Genomic DNA, 24,934 nt, shown 5'->3' on the forward strand with positions numbered 1-24,934 from the left:
ATATCCAAATAAGCTTTTTGAATATGCCATGACCTGGATAACTGAAAATCTTCACAGACAAGACGTCGCTGCTACTCTTCTATCCATCACCACAGGAAGCCAGATCAAATGATTTAATGGGCCTGGCAGATCTTTGCCGGAACATAATCAGATCCCAATAGAGTTTGGGCGGAAAGTTGGACTGGCTTCAAGACTTGATGTGAACAGTGTTGTTTTCTTTTAGATATACCCTGACCTGGATGACTTTTACATGACACTGGAGTCTATGACCATTAAAAGTCATTGAAGCACCATTAATATGTCAAAGAAAACCGGATTAAAACTATTTCCACCAATTACAGGTTATTGATAACCCTAATAAAAGACCTAAACTCCCCATCAGTAGCTTAGAACCGAAGGAGCAACTTGGAGGAAACATCTTCAAGAAACCCAACAAGTTCAATATTTCATGTTTCGAGTTTGTCTTTTGGATCTTGAAAAGTTTTTAACGGCCTCTATGAAGCTGCTCATTTCCTTTTTACAATCTAATAAATGCTGCTGGTTGGCATTGAACTAGTAAACTGCAGGAAAAAAAAAACATGAATGCAGCTTTGGCTACATCAGCTATTAGTTTCTGAGAGAGAGAGAAGTTCTGAAGCCTCGATTTGGGTTTTCTGCTCCCTGCCAACTCGGCTGGGGCGGCTTCCAAAAGTGGTAAAACTCATAGGGAGTCGAGAGCTGAGGAACGACAACCAAAAGAAATATACACTGAACCATGACTCGGGTTGAAAAGACAGACCTTTTAATACGTGCGGCGAGGGGCTACAAGGCTAACTGCAATCTATAATAATTGTTAGGATAAAATTAAAAAACTAAAGGTTATAGAATGTAAATATATAATAAATATAAAGAATAAAAAGTCAAAATGTCTCTTCCATGGTTCGTGGCTATACTGTAAATGTGACAAAATGCCAACTTTTAATGGAAAACCAGACCAGTCTGGAGAACTGCAATCCCCAAAAACAAAGAAACATGCATGGATGGCTGATGCGCTGGTGGTAGAGCAGGTTGTCCACTAATCGCTGGGTTGGTGGTTCAATCCCTTTCCACCTAAAGACTGGACAGAGTGTCTTTAAACAAGACACTGAAACCAAGTTGCTCCAAATGGCAGCCGAGTACCTTCAATGTCATTCTTTTGTCATTGGTTTACAAATGAGAAACATAAACTCCTTTGAGTACCGCCACCTCAGTAAGGAAGGACCTCGACACCAAGAATCTCAAGACTCTGTTTTGGATAGTTGCCAGGCAATTGCTCTGGTGCGGTGGCTCCTCTTTTCTCATTCTACGAAACACAAGAAGTCCATTCTCAATCACATTCTCCACAGGGAGGAGAGGGAGAAAGAAGTGGGACAGAAATCACAGAAGTAGTCTGAGAATCTTGTACCGAGAACAAAAGTTGTGCACAGTCTACAATTCCTCCCCACCAGATTACAACAATTCTTTTAAGATCCCTCACCTTCCTGTGTGAAATGTTTTTTAACAATCTAAGAACCCTGTCTCACCAGTTCCACCGGTGTCAAGCGCCAACATCTTTTCGGGGGGTTCTCTATTTGATTTCTTTTCAAAGGCCTTTAATAGGGAGTTTGCCTTTGTCCTCGATCGATCAGCCACATCATTACAACCACTGAGGATCTCGTTACGATGTAATGTACTACTCGGAAACCTGGGTGCTGGCATTTATGTGGATGTGACTTTGATACCTACCATTGCCTGAACAAGACCAAGCACGCAGCCATGGCAGCAATAAATGGATGCTCCTTACATCCTAGGGGCATCTGTTCTCTTCTTCCTGGGACACCTGCCTTCTCTCCCCACATTGCATTGGTTAGCCTTGGCTGCCCATGATCCTAACCGTTTTCCTTCCTTGGACTACCGCCAACAATCTCAGAGTTCTGGAGATTCTCCAGTCGTCAAGTCATAATGGTGTGGTCCATGTCAAAGTCTCTCAGACCCTTCCACCTGTCCATTTTCCTGCTAATACCATCAACCTTGAGGACGAATTGTTCACTTGCTGTCTAATACGCACACTGACAGGTGCCATGATACTTTGATAATCAATCCAAAGGTTATGACTGATCGGTGTAAGTGCGCTCTTTGTCGTGGCTACATCAGAAGGATTGGTCAAGGCCATCTCTTTATCTACACAGCTAGCCAAGAAACTGCTGCTTGGAGAAAAAATTAGACACTCCTTTCCATAGGAAAGCTTTAGTTTTTAGTTTCCCCGCCGCGGCAGTGATTTAGATATTCATAACTCAGGTAATTTTCCATTAAGTGTTTACATGACTGTGTCTGCCCGTCGCACTCTTCAATTTAAAACAGCATGCATGACAGCTGCTCAGTGGCTTGAGTCTGCTCGCTGAGACTCTGCACATTTGACTGTGCAGTTTTTCCAGTCACTGACCGTGACCATGCAAACTCAACAAATTAGTCTCTCCATACCTTTTTTTTACCCATACCTTAAGGTGGAGAGGCGCCACAGTGACCTGTACTCTAAAGAGTGTGTTGGATTTGAAATAAGAGCATGACAGCAAAAGAATGAATATAAATATCTGTCAGTGACTGATGTTTCCTCTAACTCTTACAAAATCCGATTGCTGGGTCATAAAAAACCACTGAAGGGATTTGTATTTGTAATTTCGCTTCTGACAAGTGTCCTGTAGTACTGGGACACGGTCGAAATACTTGGAGCCTGAGCTGCATCATGTGCAGATAGTGTACATTATAATCCGATAAACGGGGAAATTTAATTATTAGCATTGTACAGACAGTGGACTCACAGCTGATAATATGGCGCCTTAGGGTTAGAGCCACTGTTCAACTATCTGCTGTGGATACTGTGCGACTTCTGCAAACAGTTACAGACCGGCATGCACGCTTGAGGAGACACACCGCAGGAGCAGAAGTAAAAGTGGTTCTCGCATGTTGGAGTGACACATTATCCAACTGGATTGTGTTTAACCTCCTCCGAGGAACTGATGGTTAGGCGAGTCGGTGATTTGAATACATCAGTGGCTGCGTTTATATGAACAACTCTTCTACAAGGCAAATTAAATCAGTCTGATTCCAGCATAGCTGTTTGCATGCAAGTTAAAATTACCTTAGATACATATGTTTCCATGCTCCATAACATCACTATGGGACTTTTTTTGACATGTGCAAGGTGGTTATGACTACTTAACAAGATGTAGTTAAGATAACCGGTGAATTAATTATTTAATAGTAACTGAGTGCATGATTTATTATTATCTTTTAAATATCTGTTTTAAATGAAAATTGAAGCAATATTCCTCAGATTTTTGATACTTTTATCAACATGGGAATGGACGAACATATCTTAAATTATGGGTCGGGCCAAGGGTCAAATCAAAGAATATGCCTGTGATAATCAAAGCACCAAAAAATGGAGTTCATTCACTGACATTATTACCAACTTACTATTGATTTGATGGGGAAAAATGATGAGGAGGAAGTCAGTTTTTCGACATTGCTGTCCACACAGATTCCAGCTTTGTTCACGAAACTGCTTCCTCCGTGTTTCTGTGCCTCCTGGGAGCTTGTTACGTCATTTGATGATTATCCTCCGCGGAGCAAATATACTCAAACAGAATGGATTTGTTCAGAGAGAAACCATCAGAAGGAATATTTTCCGAATGAATAAGTTATGAAAGGTTTACACCTACCCCTCTCAATTGGATTAGGGATCACGCTATTCATTTTAAAGGCCATTATTTAAGGTCTAAAACCACAGCAGAGTCAGAGACATTGTTTAAATTCAATCTAATCAAAGTATTAGGCTGGAAAAAAGGTGACAAATTCTCTCTTTCTCATTTTCTTTAGACTGCTGGTAAGACAAATATTTGTGAAGCCACGCTGAGTGATTGTTACTGTTTATGGGTAAAAACATAGCCGACCTCAGCTTGGGCTTAAGAACTATGTATTCCTTGGCTGATTGTCTGGAGGAATAGGGCAAGAGCAACAAAAGGCCATGTAGTGCTTCAGCTGTCTGCAAGCAGTTCTTGTAATCAAAATTCAAGGACCTCCCATGGTAAATGAAACACGGCCAAAAACTGCAATTTACATATCATATGTCTCCGACTAGTGAATAGAAAAAGGATAATGTATTCTTCCCCTTGCAACACTCTAATTTGTCATTATGGCAACGGAGAGGAAGAGTGCACGATAACGGCAGTATCCTATTAAAAAAAGAGAAGGATCAAATGGAAAAAAATCCCGGAGAAAGGAAAACATTCGGAGAGAAGCACGCACAGGAAGACACAGTCGATTTCAATATGCTTTCGGTGAGTAGGCAACACTTGGTGGGCCGTGGAGAGAAAACTACATATTGCAGTTAAAATATGGAAATACCAGCATTTTCCCCGGCAAGATGACTTGAGAATAACCCACGCGAGAGAGAGGGAAAAAAAGGAAAGATTTGGCTATTTACATTGTTTAACATGCAGCACAAGAATGGGGTTGGAAAAGAATACCCAAGGCATTTGCTGGGCATCAGCGAGGTACATTGAGAATCAGTCGTCCGGCGTCCTGAAGAGAAGCCCCGCGGAGAAGCCCCCGTAGCGGAGCGTCGGGCTTTGCATGTCAAGCACCTTTGGTTAAGGTGTTAGTGCACCTGGCTCGGCTCTTTTGGTTTATCGCAGTAAGTCCACTCAAGCACGGAGGTTTGCGGCTTCGGGAAGCGAAGACGGCCTCTGTTGTGCCCTGCCGACGGCCCGGCTGAAATGCGAGCTCACACGGCAGCCGGATGTGGAATCGGTGATGAGGGATCAGCTCCCCCCTTTTTTTAAAGGGCTCCAGAACATACAGTGCCCTTTCACTCAGGCATTTCGCTATTCAGCCGGAGCTCGGGCTGTGAGACGACTCCACAATAGACCGCGCCGGGGCTGAGTCTATCACCTAGAGCTCACATGCACCACATCCGTCAACAAGCCAATAGCGCGCCTGTATAGCGGCGCTGATGAAGGGATTTCTCCGCTATGCCAAAGGGCAAACAAAAGACTAGAGCCGGTGAATAGAGATTCTGCATACTGTACTTTACTTTGCCTCTATCCATCCAATGCTTTTATCCAGAGATTAAGGGGTTTAGAGAAAGCTGAGGAAAGAATGTAGTTCCCTTCCAGCTACTAGCCAGACCGTGGCTCCTTCTCTTATTCAACAGATATTGCATTGTTTGAGAAACAAGCAGCTGCGAGGGATAAAAAGTCCAAGGAAAGGGGGCTGAGTCTTAGAGAGAGATCGGAGACTTTAAGCAGGCACAGTGCTATCTGTGAGGATGAATGATAAATGCTTAAGCCATTTCCATGTATATTTGATGTCGCCTTAGACCTGACGGAGCACGGAACCTCAGAACGTCTGCGCCGCCTTCCTCCCCTAATTCCTCGGTTTCCTTCCTTCCGCCGTCGTCGCTTGCCTACCTGGCTGCTCCCGGCTCGATTTGTTTGCACTCATGTTTCTCCCGGCCCGGGCCTTGGTTAACATTTAATTTTGCCTTGACAGATACAGGCAGGAGACTGTCAAAACGCGGGCCATCAAATAGCGAACAGTGAATCAGCTGAGCCACCAGCGGATCGGCTGCAGACAGCGCACACACTTCAAATATTGGGCCCTGGTCTCTTTAATGAGCTCTGAGCTGTCTGACTGAACACAGCCGTGTCTCTCACCTCGCCGACACCGGCGGAGCCGCGGATCCTGTCAGCCAGGAAAAGCTCTGCAGCAGAAACAAAAAAGTTCAATCCCGCTGAAAGTGCTGCTGATACTCGAGGAGGCTTTAAATAAAATATGGAAATGAATCCTGACACGTAGCGGGGAGGTGTTTTCGATCCGGGAGTAACACAAGGTAGGGCTGTTGTACAAGAGGAGTAATGGTGTAGCCAGTGCTGCACTGAGGGCCAATAAGACAATCAATGACGAATTACATGACACCGGGGCTAATGTCCTTGATTAGTCTTGCTATGCGAACAAATGAAGCGAGGCCCTTGACAATCACACGGGAGACGATGTGGCTCCAGTAGGAGCTGATGCGTCAAGCAGTTCTGCAGCGGATGAGCTCGAGTCTCATTACATGAGCTCATGGTCAGGAGACACAGGCGTTCTTCAAAAGGGCGTTGTTTGAACCCCCGCTGACCGACCCTGCATATTTATCTCAACGCCGAGACGTTCAACAATAACAGGATATGAATTTTGGGTGAGGTTTCTCCCACCAAAGCGATTAATTTAGGACTGAACCATGGATTATGAATAATAAAGAATGATCGGCCGACTATATTTCATTAAAAAATGCTAGTCTAAATAATAAGCCCTATACGCACAGGGCTTATTATTATCATTATTATTAAAAGATGGATCAGATGGGATCAAGGAACTTTCTGAGATTCTGAGATATTTCCAACAGGTTCACCCTCATCGGGGAGCTAATCTTTTATGGTAACAACCATTAATGATGAAATCTACATTATAACACTTAAACTAATCAAATTTTATTAAAATAATATCATATATTAATTCATAACATCCGAGTTTAAAAGTAGAATGAGCTCAGGCACTCAGGTGAACGCACATGGAGCTCACTGCCGACTTGTAAATCGGTGGGTCTTAAATTAAGTGACAACGCAAAGTCAAACAAAGCCCTCGAACTGGAGGCACTTTGCGCCAAAGGAAGGAAGACTCGAAGAGATGATTTTAAATTAACTGACCTTTTAAAAGGCATTGCTAATCTAGTCACATGAAACAGCAATTTATGAGGGGGGAAATGTTCATTTACCAGCAATGAGCGTCTATCAATCACGCTGACAGAGGTGTACACTGGGGAGAGGAAATGGGAGGAATTAAGGGAGGGAGGACGACACAGGAGAGAGAGCGTGCACTGAACTACGCCCCCTGGTAAGAAGGGAGGGAGGGGGCTGGATACAGAGGAGGAAAGCGAGAGCCTCAACACCCTAACGCTAATGTTTCACAAAAAATAAAAAAATAAAATAAAAAAAAAGTAAAGCTTGGGTGCACAAACAGTATCAATCACGAGTGGCTGGAGGCCTCATTTAGGAGCCAAATGAAATCAAAGTTTGACCTTCCTGCCCTCTGTAAGTTCTACAAGGCTGTTCCAGCTAAGCCATTTGTGTTCACCTCCACCTAATTAGTTGAGTAAAGAACAAATTGTACATTTGATTAATGCGGCGGCCGCTCGGCTAGCAAGAGGATCCGGTCCAGAAATCACTCTCGAACACAAACTCTTCGCAGCGTAATGCGGGATATTATGCGCCCGCATGCATATGTATGGGGAGCGAGGAGCGAATGGGAGATGATGGAAATGGCTGGTGGATGTATTTCTGAGAGCCCCGTAATAGTGTTTGAACTTGGCAGCGAACGAGACGCCGCAAATGCCTAAAACCCACTATCTATTTTCCTTAAGTGGTGGTTGATGAAAAGACAATGACAAGATGAAAAACAGCCAAGGAGCGAAGCGGCACGCTGGGGACGCATCAGCCGCGCTCCTTCAAATCTGAAGAGGAGAGCCGAGCGGAAGAGAGCCGATCGGAGGGGCGAAGCCTCGCTCTCGTCGTCCCCGAAAGGTCCCCAAAACAAATGCGAACTTCGCACAACTCTCCACGCAAACTTCCCGCGGCCCCTGTGGGACGATCGGCGCGGTGGAGGAGGCTCATCCTCCCCCACTGTCCTTGTTTTATTGGTTCTCCATCTCTGGCTGGGCCCCATGCCTGTGCTCTGGGCTAGCACTTCAAACAGCCTAATGTCCTACATGTCGCAGCCAACCGGCTGGTCAGGCCGCCGCTCTCTGCCAGCCATCTTGCGTACTGTACAGCCAAAGCTAATATTCAACACTGAGGCAAAGCGTGTGAAAAGCTTAAAGTGTGAAAACGTGTACGTATGTGTGTGTGTGAGAGATGGGTTTGAACGACTCACATTTTTCAAGCGCGTCCATCGCAGCTCCCATTTCTGCCTGTTGGATGCTAGATTAGAAATATTTTTAAAAGAGGAGACAGAGAGAGAAAGGGGGTTTTTAGCACATTCAAAATGTTCCTTTTTGAAATTATGTCAGAAATAAAATGCAGGCCCAATATTGAGAGGATTATCAAAAGTGCATTATATTTGTTTTGAAAGAGCCCCTTTGCCAAACAATCCCAGGTAACACAGTGCACGCGTTTGAAAAAAGGTAAGCCTATTGGCGGCTCGGCGCTGGGCACTGTTTACGCCCGCGATTCGCCGTCCTTTCCGTATATATTATGTGGTGTGTGTGATCGCAGCCCGGCGGCGGAGGTGGCTGGGAGCTTAAGTCATGTAAATACAAAAACAGTAAGCTGTCAAAGATCCTATGGAAGAGACAAACTTATCGCCAGCTTAGAGCAGGAGAGAGTGCTTTCAAGTAGGGGGTCGCGGCGGGGATTTCCACATGTGGAGGGAAGGAGCGGGCGGTGGGAGATGTTTGATGGATTTAGGTCTCATCTCTCGCAGGGCTCAGCCGCAGCTTTATCGCCAGCCCCTCCAAGCCTGAAAAAGGTCCGCGCGCGGAGATTCACTTTCTCTACTTCACAAAAAAAAAAAAAAAAAAAAAGAACACACAAAAGACGAGCGCGCACATGCGTATCCCCGTCCCGCTGCGAACAGGTTCTCCAGAACGGAGGCGGAGATGCAGCGTCGCCTCGTCAGACACCCTTCAGCGCAAAGTGATATTTCCATAACACAATTTACGTCAAATCAATAATGAATCGATTCATTTTCATTCTGCATAATGTCTCTCCCGATAGAATAGGCCAACAAGAGCTTAATTGCTATAATAAACACCATCAATAAAGTGCAGCCATTATTCTCGGGGCCTATTAGGGGCGCGCTGAGAAGGAGAGCGCCTTGTCTTGCCGCGTCTTATTATATTGCGCTGTCTTACTCACCTTGGGCCTTTGCCACAGCCAATTCGCTCCCCCTTGAAATACACGGCGACGGTGTAGGTGCGGGCGTGCGACGGCCCGACCGTCTGCAGGGTCCTGCGGATTGAGAGGAGGGAGAGCAGGGAGAGCAGGGGTTGAGAAACAATAATAAAGCCCAAGAGAAAGGCACAAGGACGCTCAGGGACATCCTTTAGAAAAATGAGGCTGGAAAAAAATAAATAAATAAAAGTTTTCAGTTGGAACAAATATGATTCATCTCAAGCGGAGGGGTTGAGAGCAGAGGAGTGGTGCTTTGATTCGCTCGGCGGCGCTTTGAGAACGCGCCGACGCCATCTGAGGGACGTATAAACAACTTTTAAAGCGTCCCTAACTCCCCGCACTCATCTTCAGACGCCGAGATCTGCGTTCGGGAATAAATAGATAAATAAATGAATGGATGAAAAATGATGTGCGGGGAGGCGAGCTCGAAATAAAAGAATGACAATAGTCTTTGAGCGACCCGCAAGAAGGAGGGGAAACAACAGAAAAAAAGAGGGGCTGATGACAAGAGAGGATCTGGCAACTAATTTACAGATGTACCCTCGTTTATGAGGCGGAGGGGGGAGAAGGAAAAAAAAAAAGGCAAGCTGTCAACTCTGTTTCATTTCTGAAGGGACATATGTTCAAGACAGTTGTTTGAATTGTTAACATTAGCATAAACATCTCAGACCCAAGCTGTGAGTCACCTAAATTATTCACGGACAATTTACTTATTTTAGGCGAGTGATCCATTTTTAATGCAATCTGGTCACTTATGACACTCCCATCAATAATTCAGCCCACTTTTTTTCTCTCCCCCCCCCTCTCACTTACAAATGGAGACGCGCCGAGCAAATAAGACTCTTGTGCACATTGTTTTAGCTAAACCTCAGCAGGGAGAGCGTGTCACTCAGAATTACGGCGCCGCCGAGATAGCCGGAAAATGAGACGGGGTGGGACGGGGAAATCCGTGGCAATTGTTGGGAAGTTGTCAACGTTAGAGGCAGTGATGGAGAGAGAAGGGTAAAGCGGCGCAGAGGGCCGACGACGGCTTTGGCTTGCGCTCAGAGCGGCCGCTTTGTAACTCAGGTCATTCTCCGTACAACGTGGAAGCTCCCCGGATGAGGTGTGGATCTGTCACCAGCCAGACGCATTCACCGGGGAGCCATTAGCAGAGGGGGGAGGGGGGGTCAGTGCATTAACTCTTTTCCTTCCTTGTCTTCGTGCCCTTTCCCACCTCTGCCTCGGCCACGGAGCCTCTCTCCATCTGACTCACACTCTTCTGTCGCCCCTTGTTTCTCGCTTGTAAACAACTCCAGACAGATGCCGCATGAAACGCCTTAAAAGCAGCATGATTCTCGCTTATCGACCGGCGGCGGTCGGGTCAACTCGCGAGGACGTTAAGGAGGGCGCTCGAGATTATCGGCTATTACCGAGCGCATTGATCATCAAGGCCAAAAGCGAGGAGTCATTACGCTCAGGGGTGTGGCAGAGACCTCGCATTCATCAGAGGCTAGCTTTACGTAAGCTCGCCGCTATTCTTCTGTAGCTCATGCATGTGCATTGTTGGAATTCAGGTCACCCCGGAGCGCTCCATTTGTTTCTCCTTCACGTCCTCGCGGGCAGCAGGATTGGAGGGAAGTGTTGATTGCGGTGTCAGAGCCGCGCCGCATCAAAAATCAACATCCGCCCGGCAGACAGACGGAATGATAAACAGAGGAGGACTAAACAAGACTTTCTAAGGAATATAAGGACGAGATGACGGCGGGAAGAGGGAACCAATTACACGCCGGACCGTGGAGTTCTTTGAGCGCGTTATCCTCCAACCTCCTCCGTGGCCTCGAGCTGACCCCCCCTTTTCCTCGGAGAAAACGGCTGTTTGTCAGTTTCCATGGCGACGCGGCGGCTCTCAAAAGCATTTTGTGAAATGACACTTGCTCCTTGACCTTTCGTCAAATAAGAGGTCTCTTTGGACATGTTTATTTATCACAACAACAGAGACCTTTACACAGCTATTCACAATGCTCAGGGCCCAACGAAAAAAGAGACAGAGGTTTTTTTTTTGAAATAATGTTTGTGCCGTTTAGATTTTCTGAATGCTATACTGCGGCGCATGTGATGCCTCAACCTTCTGCACAGTAGTTTTCAAACTGGCCGATTTTTCAAACTTAAATAGCAAAAATTATAGAGTTGTACGATTTCCCCAGCTTGAATTATGTTTTGTTTCAGGTCAGAAAGTTGGCATGGAGTCTCTCCCTTAGAAGCTCATTATACTGAAACAAATCATTTGTTTTACATGAGGCGCACACGACATCAGCGCCGTGGACTTGAATTTGGTTACAAAATACGGCTCTGACTGGTTACAGCAGTGGTTCCCAACTCGGGGTCCGTGCCCCACCAAGGGGGGGGCGCCAGAGATCACAGGGGGTGCGCCGAAACTCGTCTGATCTGAGCTCATGATCAGTTTTCACCTGTTCAACAGTTTTTAAGCTTTATTGGTTGGAAGAAAGAAATGCCTGGTCCGAGGCAGAAGGAAGAGATGCCTGGTCGAGTGTGGTCACATTCCCATCATTTCTTACCTACTGCTGGTGGCTAGGCTAGTTAGCTGGTGTTTTCTAGTGTTTTAATTTTGTGGCTAGGCTAATTGTATCTCCTTTCTGACAAAGGCAGAAGGAAGAGATGTCTGGTCTGAGTGTAGTCGCATTCTCATCATCTCTATTACCTACTGCTGGTGGCTAAGCTAATTAGCTGGTGTTTTATTTCTGTGGCTAGGCTAATTGTATCTCATTTCTGACATAGGCAGAAGGATGAGATGCCTGATTCAAGCGTAGTCGCATTCATCTCTATTACCTACTGCTGCTGGCTAGGTTAGTTAGTAGCTGACCACTGGTCTGCTGGTTGGTTGTCCAGTTGGACCTGGCTTCTCGTCCTGTGTATTAAAGAATGGTTGTGTCTCCTACATGTCCGATGTTGATGGGATGGGATAATGTCGGTTTGGAGCTTCTTGGGGCTCCAAGAACAAAAGGTATTTATGTATTTTTAAAGGAATACATAGGATAGGACACTAGCTACGTTTATATAGATGCTGGATAAGAAATTTGTGTTTTCATGCCCCAAAATGTCAACCACTGTAGAATTTCATTGACACAAGTGGCTCTGCTGTTATGGAGCGTTGAGGCTTCAGGATATACAGTATATATGAAGATGTTTTTTTTTTTGTCTTCTAACTTTATTGCCAAGAAGACAGTGACAAGAAGACGACCAAGATGAACCCTCAATTTTTTAACACTGCCATCCACATGGATTCTGGCCTTGTTCATCTTTTCAAACACCTGTTCTTAATTTTTTTAAATTTCATGATTGTTTTGCTAGCTACACGCTCCAAAAAGATTGATTTATTCCAACTAGGGATTATCACGTCTTTACATCCACCTAACTTCCTACTTACCTACCTACTTCATCCATCCATCCATCCATCCGATTTATGGTTATGGAATTTTCTTACATGTATCAGATATCTAATTTGCTCAATGAAGCCTCCAATTTCTCCTCCAGTTCATCATTGAAGTGAAATCATGCGAATAGATAATCCACATATTCTACCTAATGTTATATTAGAGCTTCAAGATAATGCTGAACAAACTTTATACCAGCCTTTGCTTAGACAAAGTCACACTCTTGGCAGATAAAATAAGCGTTTCATGTTTTAGAACTCATTGTCAGCGCCAGCTCCGAACAGCTAGCATCGCATCGCCTCCCCGAGGTCTCTGGGATCTTACTTGTACAGTGGGATATCGGGCTCCTTGCCCTCTGTTCTCAGGGTCAGACAGCACTGCTGCAGCTGAGACTTGGGGTCGTTCCAGTCCTGGTTCAGAATGAACTCCTGCAACACACAAACCAAACAGAACACAAACGTGTGTGCAGACTCCTGCTAGCTTCGATGAAAGAATCAGAAACGTACAAAAGCGAAAAAAAAAAAAAAAAAAACAACTCTACCCCTCGGCCGCTCTTGCTTTTATTTCATTCCTGCCGTCTGCTTTTACCCTCACTCCTTTTGCACTCACTTATTTGCTCTCTCTCTCTCTCTCTCTCTCTGTGTGACTGGCTCTCCATCTGCGTCTTCGTGGTGAGTACAAATCACAGGCTACTTAAGACAAAAGCCAATCCCCGGCCAGAAATAAAGAGCGTCTGGGAGTCTCCCAGGTGTGCAGCCCTGATACATTTCTCTTATCCAAGGGGGACTTCTAAAAGCCCTTCCATTAACAGGGAAGAAGTCTTGTCATAAAAAGGGAGACTTTGAATCCAGAACTGTCTGCTCCTATTAATTTTCTACAAAGAGTGCTTCTGCTCCTATAGCACCAGCTACCCCGCTCTCTCGCTTTGCCGCTCCCCTTCCAACCCTGCATCACCGCTGTTCTTGCTTCCGTGCTTTACTTCCCCCTTTTTCTCTTCCCCACTTTTCCTCTCTCTGGGGGGCATCCTCACTCCTTTAACCCAAAGCAGAGACGTTTGGCAATTCTGAAAAGAGCGTAGCGTATAGCCCACCACCACCACCACTACAACAAGCCGCTGCAATTGCACAGATGCGCTCGCCCTCACGGAAGCCCCCCCATACATGCAAAAAAAAAAAAAAAAAAAGAAAAAAAAGGGGGCGAACATAAGGAAAGGGAGCGTTTATGTCGCTGCTTTTTGCCTCTCTATTTCCATCCAAATTGGATGAAGCAGCACAGTGTGCAACACTGTGGTTTCCAGAAGGCTATGTAAGACGACGTGCTGGCTGTTTCACAACTTTTCTCTTGGAAGTGGAAATGAGGTGCTCTCTTGCAGCGACCATGACGCAAAGCTCAGCTCCTCTAGAGCCGAGGATTCTCCCTGGAGAGGCGCACCAAGACAGCAATTAGCATGGCATATCAGACCACTGCAGCAGCTTCTCAAGGAGAGGTCCACGCTGTGTGGGTACTCGTATATGAGCGTGCACGCTCGTATGCATGCACAGTTACAGCGCATGTCATATTTGTGCCTTGCATCTGTATTAATAGTGAAACAGCTCTTTTAATCTAAATTTGGACTCAGGCATAAAGTGTCAGCGAAGCCAACCGGAGCTCATTCCACTTATTCAGCGGCTGCAACACTCCAGCCCGGGCACTTATCGGATCAATAGAAAAACACTGACGACTAACATTAGCAGCCCAATACATGCATCCCGACACTGCGACGATTTCCATTAAAGATGACCAAAATAGCCGCCCGGGCCCCCATTGTGAGAGGCATTCAATAGCCAAGCACCACTTTAGGCCTCGCACAGACGATCGCGCCCGGCCATTAGCTCCCTCCTCATCACCGCCTGCCCGGCTCTTTTCTCTCCGAGGTGCCCATTGATTAGGGGCGAGCTGTGAATGCCTGTCGACGGGGACTCACCTTCAGCCGGGGGAAGAAGCAGACGTTCATGAAGGTGTGCACGTACTCCAGGTCTTTATCAATGTAGAGCGCTGCGATAAAAGCTGCGAGAGGGAAAAGAAAAGAGGGAGTTTGACTTTAAAGCTGCTGCCCTGGCTTCTGAAGTTAAAAAAAAAAACAACAACAAAAAAAAAAACACAGTTTTAAGCTGCGGATTTCCACAGTAAGGGGCCGCAACGTGAAGAACTGGAAAAGATGGCTCTGTAGTTGCCTTTTTTTTTTCCATCAAACAGGAAATTGGTAAAGCGAGGGCCACACAGAGTTCACGGAAACATCTACAGTGGGGGAAATAAGTATTTGATCCCCTGCTGAATTTGTAAGTTTGCCCACTTCCACAGAAATGATCAGACTCTGGTTTTTATGGTTGTTTACTGGTTATGGGTATAGACAGAATATCAGTCGAAAATGCATAAAAAACACACAATCTAAAAGTTATAAATTGTTATGTATTTTATTAAGGGAAATAAGTATTTGATCCCCAAGCACAACACAAGTCAGTACTTTGTAGAGAAACCTTTGTTGGCAAGCACAGCGATGAGACGTTTCTTGTAGTTGGTCACCAGGTTTGCACACAGCGCAGGAGGGATTTTGGCCCATTCATCTTTACAGACAGTCTCTAAATCCTTCAAGTTTCTTGGCTGCCTCTTGGAAACTCGGAGCTTCAGCTCCCTCCACAGGTTTTCGATCGGGTTAAGGTCTGGAGACTGACTAGGCCACTCCATGACCTTAATATGCTTCTTCTTGAGCCACTCCTTTGTTGTCCTGGCAGTATGTTTTGGGTCATTGTCATGTTGGAAAACCCACCCACGAGGCATCTTCAGTGTTCTTGCTGAGGAAAGAAGGTTTTTGTCCAAGATGTTACAGTACATGGCTGCATTCATTGGCCCCATAATGCGGTGAAGTTTCCCTGTACCCTTTGCTGAAAAACAGCCCCAAAACATGATGTTTCCACCTCCATGCTTAACCGTGGGTATGGTGTTCTTTGGGTCATACTCACGTTTTTTCATCCTCCAAACACGGCAGGTCGAGTTAATGCCAAATAGCTCAACTTTGGTTTCGTCAGACCACAGCACTTTCTCCCAAGCCTTCTCTGAGTCATTTAGATGTTCACTGGCAAACTTAAGGCGGGCCTGTACATGTGCCTTCTTGAGCAGGGGGACCTTGCGGGCACTGCAAGAGTTCAATCCATAACGGCGCAGTGTGTTGCCAACTGTTTTCTTGGTGACGGAGGTCCCAACTGCTTCCAGATCATTAACAAGCTCCTGCCGTGCTGTTTTAGGCTGCTCCCTCACCTTTCTCATCATCATCCTCACTCCATGAGGCGAGATTTTTGCGGGGAGCTCCAGACCGAGGACAGTTGATGGTCCTTTTATGGGTCTTCCACTTGCGAATAATGGCACCAATAGTTGTCACCTTCTCACCAAGCCTTTTGCTGATGGTTTTGTAACCTATACCAGCCTTGTGCAGGTCTACAATCTTGTCCCTGACATCTTTTGACAGCTCTTTGGTCTTGCCCATGGTGCTGTAGAAGTTGGAATGTAAGAAACTGATTCTTAGAGCAGGTGTGCTTTATATACATGACGAGTTAAGATCAGGAGTATTGGTAATTAGTTGACTGAGCACAGCTGTGTGCCACATGCGCACCAGCCAATCTGTAGGAGCCTGAATTCTAAGTGAATTGTTGGGGATCAAATACTTATTTCCCTTAATAAAATACATAACAATTTATAACTTTTAGATTGTGTGTTTTTTATGCATTTTCGATTGATATTCTGTCTATACCCATAACCAGTAAACAACCATAAAAACCAGAGTCTGATCATTTCTATGGAAGTGGGCAAACTTACAAATTCAGCAGGGGATCAAATACTTATTTCCCCCACTGTATGTCATATATAAGATAAAACTGTACGTCGGGCTAAATTGAGAGCAACCGGCGCTGAAAAAAAGATTTGAAACGTAAGCAAAAGGTGCTCGGTGTCATCCTCGTCTCGCCCCCCCCTCTCCCTTTGTTTTTCCTCCTCTTCCATTAGATGCCACCACATTCACTCATCCCTGTGACTAAGACAGCGGGACACGAGAGAGAAATAATAGGTAATATTTCAGGGGGGCCAGCGAGGGCCCGTGGTAGCCGCGGGGCGCGCGGCTGTTCATATGGAGGAGAGCGGCGCTCATTTCCAGCGCTGCCCCCTCGTCCCCTTCCTGTGTCATCAACTCTGCTCCGGCCTAAACTTTGAGGGATAATTTGAAAGGCAAATGATATGAAGCTCCGTGTTGTTTTGCGATTCGTGCATTAAGGTCTGTCTATTGAACGCTGACCTGGAAAGCATTAGTGCGTTTCTCTTTCTTTGTTTTTCCCGGCTCCCAGCGGTTTATTCCCTATTCCCTTTGTAGCACAGCCTCTGTCCCCGCACGCTCCCCTCTGCTGGAATAATGTGGACCGCAAAGGGTCTCCTCCAATGCGCCACAGCCCAGTCCTGCACGCTGCCTCTGTTTGTGTGGCGGGTTCACTGCCTTTTCTTTGTGGGCTTTCTTTTATTTTATTTACTTGTGCCTGTATGCACGCGTTAATTAAAGAAGGCTCCTGTTTTTCTGTTCGGGATCAGGATCAGGGGACATTCATTTCTGAATTGCAGGCTTAGTAATTAAAACTCAACTTGAAGAAGATGAATCCATTAATTTTTTATAATACAACAATGAAGTTTTTGTGTTTGGAGGCATTATACTGTACATGTTATAAGAATTTATAATGTACATACTAAATACTTTATTGTTATTATCTTGCTTTTGTACTTAGCAAAGAATTTTAAACTAACGCTCATTTGCTGCGTTTACACGGACACTAGTACTCCACCAATAATCAGAGTGGGCCAGTCTCTTCTAACTGAGGCATTTCTGTTCTATTGTATTTGTACCAGTTATGCTCATTCACACTTGAGCTGATGGTCTTTCTCCGGTTGGAATGAATCCTTCCAACATTAGGCGACAAGTTTCAAGGAGGAACAGAAACACGGAGGTGAATGAAGCCGGAGTCAGTCTTCTCCTACTGAATGAATTCAATGCTGCTAATAAAGCTGAAATAATTATTCTTTTGTTACAATACAAAGAGATTTGGCCTTTTTTTGTTAATCCAAAAATTCTGTTTAGACTGATCATTTTACTAGATGTCCATGTAAAGGACTGTAATCCAGTTGAAGAGATATGGTCCATGTAAATGGAAAAAAAAATTAGAATAAAACACATTTGCTTATACCTTTCTTCTCACGCGAGATTGTGGGAGTAGCCGCGTTTCCATACCAGTTTTTCGAGAAATAAAAGCGATATTTCGTTAAAGAACAATCGTACTTTTTACGTGTTTCCATTGAAAGGCGTTTTGTGAATGAGCTGTAACTCTCGTAAAGTCTCCTCTCGCGATATCCCTTAATTCTCTCAAATTCTCGTTACGTGGGACTTTACCTTGAGGAAATGGACTTCAAATGAACTCGTCACATGACCCCCTGCATCATCTCCAGTGACACAGAAAACATGGGGAAAAAAACTGTTTCCTTTGCACTTTTGAAAGCACCTCACGAGAGCGTAAAAGTGTTTCAGCGATATTTGAGAGGTTTTTCAAAATGTAGATGTTTCCATTACCAGTTGTTTTATTGTGATATTTAGGATTTGCGTATTTCCAGGGCTAACGAAAACGCAGCGAGAGGCGACTACTCGAGTCAGACTTGGCACACGGGGAGCATCTTCCAGCCCCCTCAGCAGAGAAGCAACAGTGTTTGACATCGAACACAAAGGGAACAAAGAAATCAATAACGGCACTTCATGCTGCCACCTTAAACTACACATTCTGGTCACACGTACAAGAGAGAGGCTGGGTGCGGGTCTATGACGGCTTTTGAAGAGCGTCTCTCTATTCAGTTTAGATTTCTCGAAAAAGAAAGAAAGGGCGGCGGACGTACACTCCAACAAGTCGGCCAGGGTCTTGGTCCGCAGCGCGACCGGCCGCTTGGTTTTGTCGTTGGTGATGGCGAAGTCCTGCATGCCCAGCTCCTCGGCCACTTTGGCCTGCGTCCGGTTGTTTACCAGCGAACTGCGGAGTAGCTACGGACAGACAAACAGAGGACCGGTGTAAAACGCACAAAGATACACACCGCTCCCATTGACGCGACACACAGAAGTACACAAATACATCCAAATGGAACGGAACATGGAATAATTCATCAGAGACAGAAATGGTTATGCTGAGTAAATGTTTCAGGGAGATTGCGCGCCGCTCTGTTAAATATTACATTGTGACTAGGGGCTGAGCGGATGACAACATGTTAGACTGGTTGAGGTACATTCAAGCCTCCGAAAGGGAAAAACACAAACATCTTAAATATAGCTGCGAGATGTAGAAACGGGCAAATGGAACGCAATGTGACTGTCTGAATCCGCCTTGCTGCGATATGCCCTCCTTAACAGCACGTACGGGGAAAAAAAAAAAGGCGAGTCAGACGCACTGCACTAGTTGAATGAGCACTTTTTTTCCCTAAGATTTTAAAATTTCTATTTCAGTTCTCCCCTCTGTCTTGACTCTTAAACTCGCTGGGAGCTTTCACACGAACGACGTCACAGCTTTAAGACACGTCCATAAATAACTACAAAGGTTCTTGTTCTGTCTCAGACCTGTCCAACCCCTCCAGCCCGGTCCGGCTCTCCTCTGAAGAAAAGACGCTCGAAGTGAAAAGAGGGAGTTGTAATGCGCTTTGACGCCCTCAGAAAATGGACTTGCGTGTTCAAAGCGCGATCATTTGCTTTGTACCTGCGCTGCCCACACACACACACACACGTAACTTTATTTTTCCGATACTTGACAGCTTCAGCGAAAAAAAAAAGAAGAAAAAAAAAACAACCTGCAGACAAAGATGTGTTATTGAAAACCACTGAGCAATTTTGTCTCATGACAATACCCATCACACGGAGTACAGTAAACATGCTGGCGCAGTGTGGGGCGCGCGGTGGAGGAGAGTTATTTTGTGGAAACAAGCAAAAGAGGAAGCGGGTGAAAACCGGGGCCGGTACCTGGAGATTCACAAACGGACGGGAAGGAGAGAAGGAAATAAAAACAAAAAAAAACAACAAGACACCCTCCGCAGACACGAAAAGCAGCGCAGGGATGGGCAACTTCACAATAAAGACCGAAACAAAAAAAAAAAGCAACGACGCAGGTGTGGATGTGAATTTTTACAACTCTGCGGTCGGAGCGAAGTGAGTGTTTCGACCTTACTGTTAAATGTCCTTCATGGTGATCGGGGAAGTGGATGAAGAGATACTCCGTGGCAACCAGCTGCATGATAGAGTCTCCCAGGAACTCCATCCTCTGGTTGTGCCCCCTGGATAAGAGCAACCGAGAAAGCATGGAGAGAGGTAAACAAGGGGGGGAAAAGAAGATCATACAAGGTTACAGAAGGATGTGTGTGTGTGTGGGGGGGGAAAACTTGACAGACGGGAACAGGGACAGTTTCACATGTGGTCACTCAGCCACACATCAGTGGGTCATGAAAGGCGGCGCGCGCTCTCTCGACAAATCTACCAGGGCTTTTAGTCTTTTAACGGCAAACGGGGGAAGTGGAGCTGATGTACATTTCATGGGTGGCCTTTGGGAGCAGCCGCGCTGACAGGCTGTGTGACAACTCCGAGGCTGCCTCGAGAACTGCAGCAGCCCCTTACGAGGAGAACGCTGGGGTCTGATTGCAAATTCAAATATAAAAGAAAAAGAGGAAAGAAATTCTCCGTTACACCTGCAGGAGAGCCTGTCAAATTCCGAAAGCCAACAAAAGCAGCAGCTCTGAGAAAGAGGCCGAGAGAGAGAGAGATCTTTAACCCTCTAAAAGTTCTGAGGAAAAGCTAATGGCGGCACTCTGATACTGCACATCAGCTTCCCTCTTTTCACCACATCAGTGACTCGGTAACTCATAGTAACTACCAGGCAGCACGAGAAGGGGGGGGGGGGGCAACTGCTGCTACTGCTGTAATGGTCATTAATTAAACAGAATTATAGATTAGCATTGCAGATGTGAGCTGATGCTGTGCCAGGCAGGAAACGTCGCGTAGGACTGGGGGTGCGAGTGAGCAGCACACAGGCAGGGAGGTATATCCATGAGCAGAGCACATATCCATCCATAGCAGTTACGAGCTTCTGGTGGGAGGGGAAGAAGATGAGAGAGGAGCACGCGGAAGGAGGCGAAGAGGTCGACATCAAAGAGGCGAAAAAGGTAAAGGTTTATTGTTCAGTTTTTTAGCGCCTTACAAGCCTCAGCTCATTCAAGTCAAAGGGATGTGAGGTTAGGACTTAGGAGACGCATTTATTTAGACTTTTGATTAATCTTTTAATTATTTTTTTTTTCTGTTGAGCGACAATAATTTTGAAAAATATCTACCAGACTTTTTTTTAAGGTTGTTTGTTCGCAAAACTCCAATGTCTTCAATTTTTCAGAGACAAAAGGGGAAAATTCTCAAATCAAGAGACTGGAAGCAAAGGATGTTGAAAGGAAAGACTTGGAAGTGTCAAGTGAGTATAAAAAAAAGTTAGCAATTATTTCTCTTTTCATGAACTAATTGGCCAACTATTTAAACTCTTATGCACAATCACTATCACAATACCCCGGCGATTGCAGTTCAAATTACAGAAATATTAAATCCAACACTATATTAACTAAAATGTTATCGTTTAAGCGCAGAAGAGAAGCTTCGGATATGTTTAAGATATGATTAATATCCAAACTAGATCGATTTTTTCAGGACCGATACCGGATATCGCATACCGGATAACGCAGTATTGGCTGCACACATCTCCTTCTATTTACATAATAAAAATGGTGTTACAAGTCTCAGTTTAACCAAAACCATAAACATTTACTGGACTCAAAGAAGATTTAACACTGTTATGCGTACAGCATTTTCCAGCTTCCAGCTGCACACACTCTGCTAGTGGGCCAGGGTCAATGTATGGGCTGCACGGTCCGCTATATATATGCTATATATGTCCTGCAGCACAGAGCTGCCTGTAGATGCATCTGTCTGTAAATCTTGCTGGGAAAAAAATATATTTATAAGTATGGGCGAACGCACTTGTGTATTGGCCAATGCTGATACCAATAAAAAATAAAGCAAATATCAGCCGGAAATATCGATTGATCTCTAAAACAAACTTTTAAAAATATGAAAAATATACGCCATGAGATTACATAACTGTCACCGCAGGGGCTTTTTATTTCACTGTGTCTTTGAGGTCCAGGACGGAGCTTCATTAGGAGCGAAGGGACGCCTTCCTGATTCACACTCCCACATTAAAAATAATCAGAGCCTCGTAATGAAAAGGCTCACGAGAGAATGAAGGGATGACTTTTAGATGAAGGAACAACAGAGGGCGGAGAGAACTCCCTGTGCAGTGTACACAGGAAAGCGCGTGTAAACAGATTTGACGTGGATTTTCTTTAAATCCACCATACATGCAGTGTTGTGAGCTGGGAGAGGGGTCTGCCGTGGAGCCAATACCGAGTAGATAGCGACTGAAAAGGTGCAGCGTGAGCTAATTTCACATCCAACGGGAGGCAGAGTGAGAAAGGGAACAGTGGAGTGACAGTGAGAGACGAAATGAAAAAGAGGAAGAGATGGAGGGAGAAAAGAAGAGATAGAGGAGGTCAAAGAGGAATGCGTTGCCATGTGAAGCGGCACAAAGAGCCATCCCTTATTCACTTCAACAACAGAGGCACAATGCTCCAGTAAGGTGGGGGAAATTGAAGTAAAGTGTGGAGCCGAGGTCTTTATTCGCCTGTGACTTTGATCTAAAATACCTTTAACAGCCCTTCTGAAGAGGCGTCGACGGGCTGGCCGCTCCGAAAGATGGGAGCACTCCATTTATGAAAACCATTTTTCCTCTTGGTTCTTGGGGAAATCGTGTTCTTGTTTCATGTGTGCGTGCTTATGCGAGGTTCAAATGTGTTACACGCAGCTGCGTCTGACAAAGCGTCGTACGAGAAGGCGGTAAGTGAAGCGTCCACTTTGCACTCCAGCATTCAGCGACTGGAATTTCAGGAAAAGGCAATAGAAGAAGAATTTATAGTACGATATGATACTGACTTCACAAAAAGACCAGTATTCAACCAGAACGGCACTCGTTACAATGAAATCTCAGACTCTCTTCCAGCTAAACTGCAATGAATAGAAAATGTATGGTTTGTGGGAAAGTATACCCCTTTTAGTTCATAGAATTCTCAGAGAACGTTTATTGCAAAAGTAAACTCTAAATACTGCACACATTGTTCATCCTGTCACACAGCCAGTTTTGGTCAAATTAGTGTCTGTGGCTTTAAATGCAAATGAGCTGCTGATGTCCACGCCCCTTTCAGTAGGAGGGCGGTGCCTTTCCTGCAAACGAGGCAGTGAAACCAATGAGTAGGTTGCCAAATTAAAAGGGCGGAGTTGCTATAAACCATTTTTATGATTGATTATTCTACCCTTTTCCCCCAGATAAGTCAATTAGTCTTTCTTTTTATTTTTCCAATAATGATCCATCAATTATTTTAGTAGTCGACTAATACTTTGCGTAGATTAGCGCTAAATAATTAGTTTTGCAGACCTTTTATCCACTTTTTTCCTCATGATAATATTTTTACGAGGAATCTATGAATGAAGGGACACATTTGGGACTATATTTTAGCTTTAATTAGCATTCATAGTGTGTACCATGACGTGGTACTTTTAATTATACTTATTTAACTATGAAGTAGTAACTTTAGTGATTTATAACTGGTCACACAGCTGTATTACTTATCTCAAAAAGTTTGTTTAAACCCACTTACTTGAAAGTCCATGTGATTCAGACTTTCTAGAGCAGGCGCTGACCACCACCGAACAGTCAGACAAAATCCATTGTATAAATCCAAATACAAACGCGCTCACTGGGAGCTGCCATAACTGAAAACACATTGCGAAGTGTTGACGCACCCCAAGCAAAATGGTTAATTTATGCCACTGACCATCATTAATTACAACAATGTGTCGTTACAGCCCCACAAATGGGTTCCACTATAATACCATTTTCACTTATTGATCCCACTGAACACATCCCTCAGAGGGGCCCTCTTTGAGGGATGGAGAATAAAAATGAGGGGGGCGTTTTTTGTTTTTTTTGTAGACACAATAAAGTTAAAAACAATTAAAAACTGATTTTACGTTTCAGGGTGAATAATGTGAAATCTATTTAAGGGCTTACCTTATCTAAATGTCATACTTTTCTATAACCACAAGAATGTAAAAGAGGAGCTGACTTAGACCAAAAGAATAGTAACCCTATCATATTTTTTCTAAACTAAATCTATTTACCTAACTGTTTGTATAAAAGTACTCTACTCTATATTCACCCAGAGCTGCACGGTAAAACGTACTTTTATTCAACAGACACGAAACATAAAGTCGGACGGATCCTTTTTTTTCACTGGGAAATTCTTTTAACGCCCCGCTCTTCCGCTGTGAGAGGAGATAGGAAGCTCAGCGCCTGGGGGCCACCACTCTTCATTTCTGCTGTCTGACGGTAGCCTCCGGTCTACCACTGCTCCAAGACAGTAAACGCCCATCCTTGCCTCCTTGTGCTGTCTTCCTCTAGGTCGGTTTGTCCTCTACTTCTGCATAAAGCGATAGGCCGAAGGCCAACCTCGGCCCCGTCTCCTCATCTGCGGCCCACCTTATTGCCTGACCTTCCTTTCCATCATCTGACCTCGTTCTTCTCTCTATCGTGACAGCGTGACCCACTTTGGTATGACCTTTGGTCCTTATGGGCGGCCATAGCGCAGTTCCAGATTTCAAGTCAGCCGGCTGTATTTAGGTCAACGTGCCTTCGGCTACTAATGAGCTAATGAACGTAAATTACCCTGAAAATATACGAATTTGCTCCTATTTTGCTCCAGGAAACCAACAATAAAATTCAGTGAAATGAAAAATGCGCCCGTTTTAACTTCCAGCCTACATACAGTGATACTTAACATGACATCACCAAGTCATTGGTATCAACCTTGGCTTGGAAAGTCCTCAAAGTAAAGCTCAGCATGAGACAAACCTCTGGACCTCTAATCAACTTCACTGACCCTGAGTGGAGAGAGGTTTGACATTTAAGTGATGGATTAGAACATACACAGTGGTGGGTGCACTGTATGTGTGAATGTGTGCACACACACACACAGACACACACTCGCACACAGAGCAATGTCCTTGTGGCAAACCTAAGCAAGCAATTAAAGTCTACAGCCTGCCAATAAGATATCAGAGGTGTGCTGCCATGGCTAATTTGCTTCAGCTGTCAAACTCACTATTGTGTTGAGTTGAAAGCTCTGATGTGAGTTAAGCTTCAATTGCAAATAACCCTCTCATAGTCAGAATTGGAAAACACCTCAAATTGAAGTGAACAGTCTCATTAGATGAAATGTTTTCTTATGAAAATTGCAATCTTTTCAAACGTATACCCCGCAAGTAAATGAGCA

General features: G+C 44.8%; 1 protein-coding gene across 2 annotated transcripts in view; it reads right to left on the bottom strand.

Moving 5' to 3' along the window:
- Positions 1–24,934, bottom strand: part of drosha (drosha ribonuclease III) — a 95,496-nt gene that overhangs the window by 2,182 nt on the left and 68,380 nt on the right. For both annotated transcript variants that reach the window (XM_047612152.1, XM_047612151.1), the window contains exons 26-31: positions 19,684–19,789; positions 18,374–18,515; positions 14,385–14,467; positions 12,746–12,849; positions 8,952–9,044; positions 7,969–8,015 (exon numbers count right to left, since the gene is read on the bottom strand). In XM_047612152.1, coding sequence (XP_047468108.1) covers positions 7,969–8,015; positions 8,952–9,044; positions 12,746–12,849; positions 14,385–14,467; positions 18,374–18,515; positions 19,684–19,789 — 575 coding nt within the window. The remainder of the gene's footprint in view (positions 1–7,968; positions 8,016–8,951; positions 9,045–12,745; positions 12,850–14,384; positions 14,468–18,373; positions 18,516–19,683; positions 19,790–24,934) is intronic.

This window comes from Mugil cephalus, chromosome 18 (genome assembly GCF_022458985.1).
Source record: "Mugil cephalus isolate CIBA_MC_2020 chromosome 18, CIBA_Mcephalus_1.1, whole genome shotgun sequence".
In the NCBI taxonomy this organism is placed as follows: domain Eukaryota; kingdom Metazoa; phylum Chordata; class Actinopteri; order Mugiliformes; family Mugilidae; genus Mugil; species Mugil cephalus.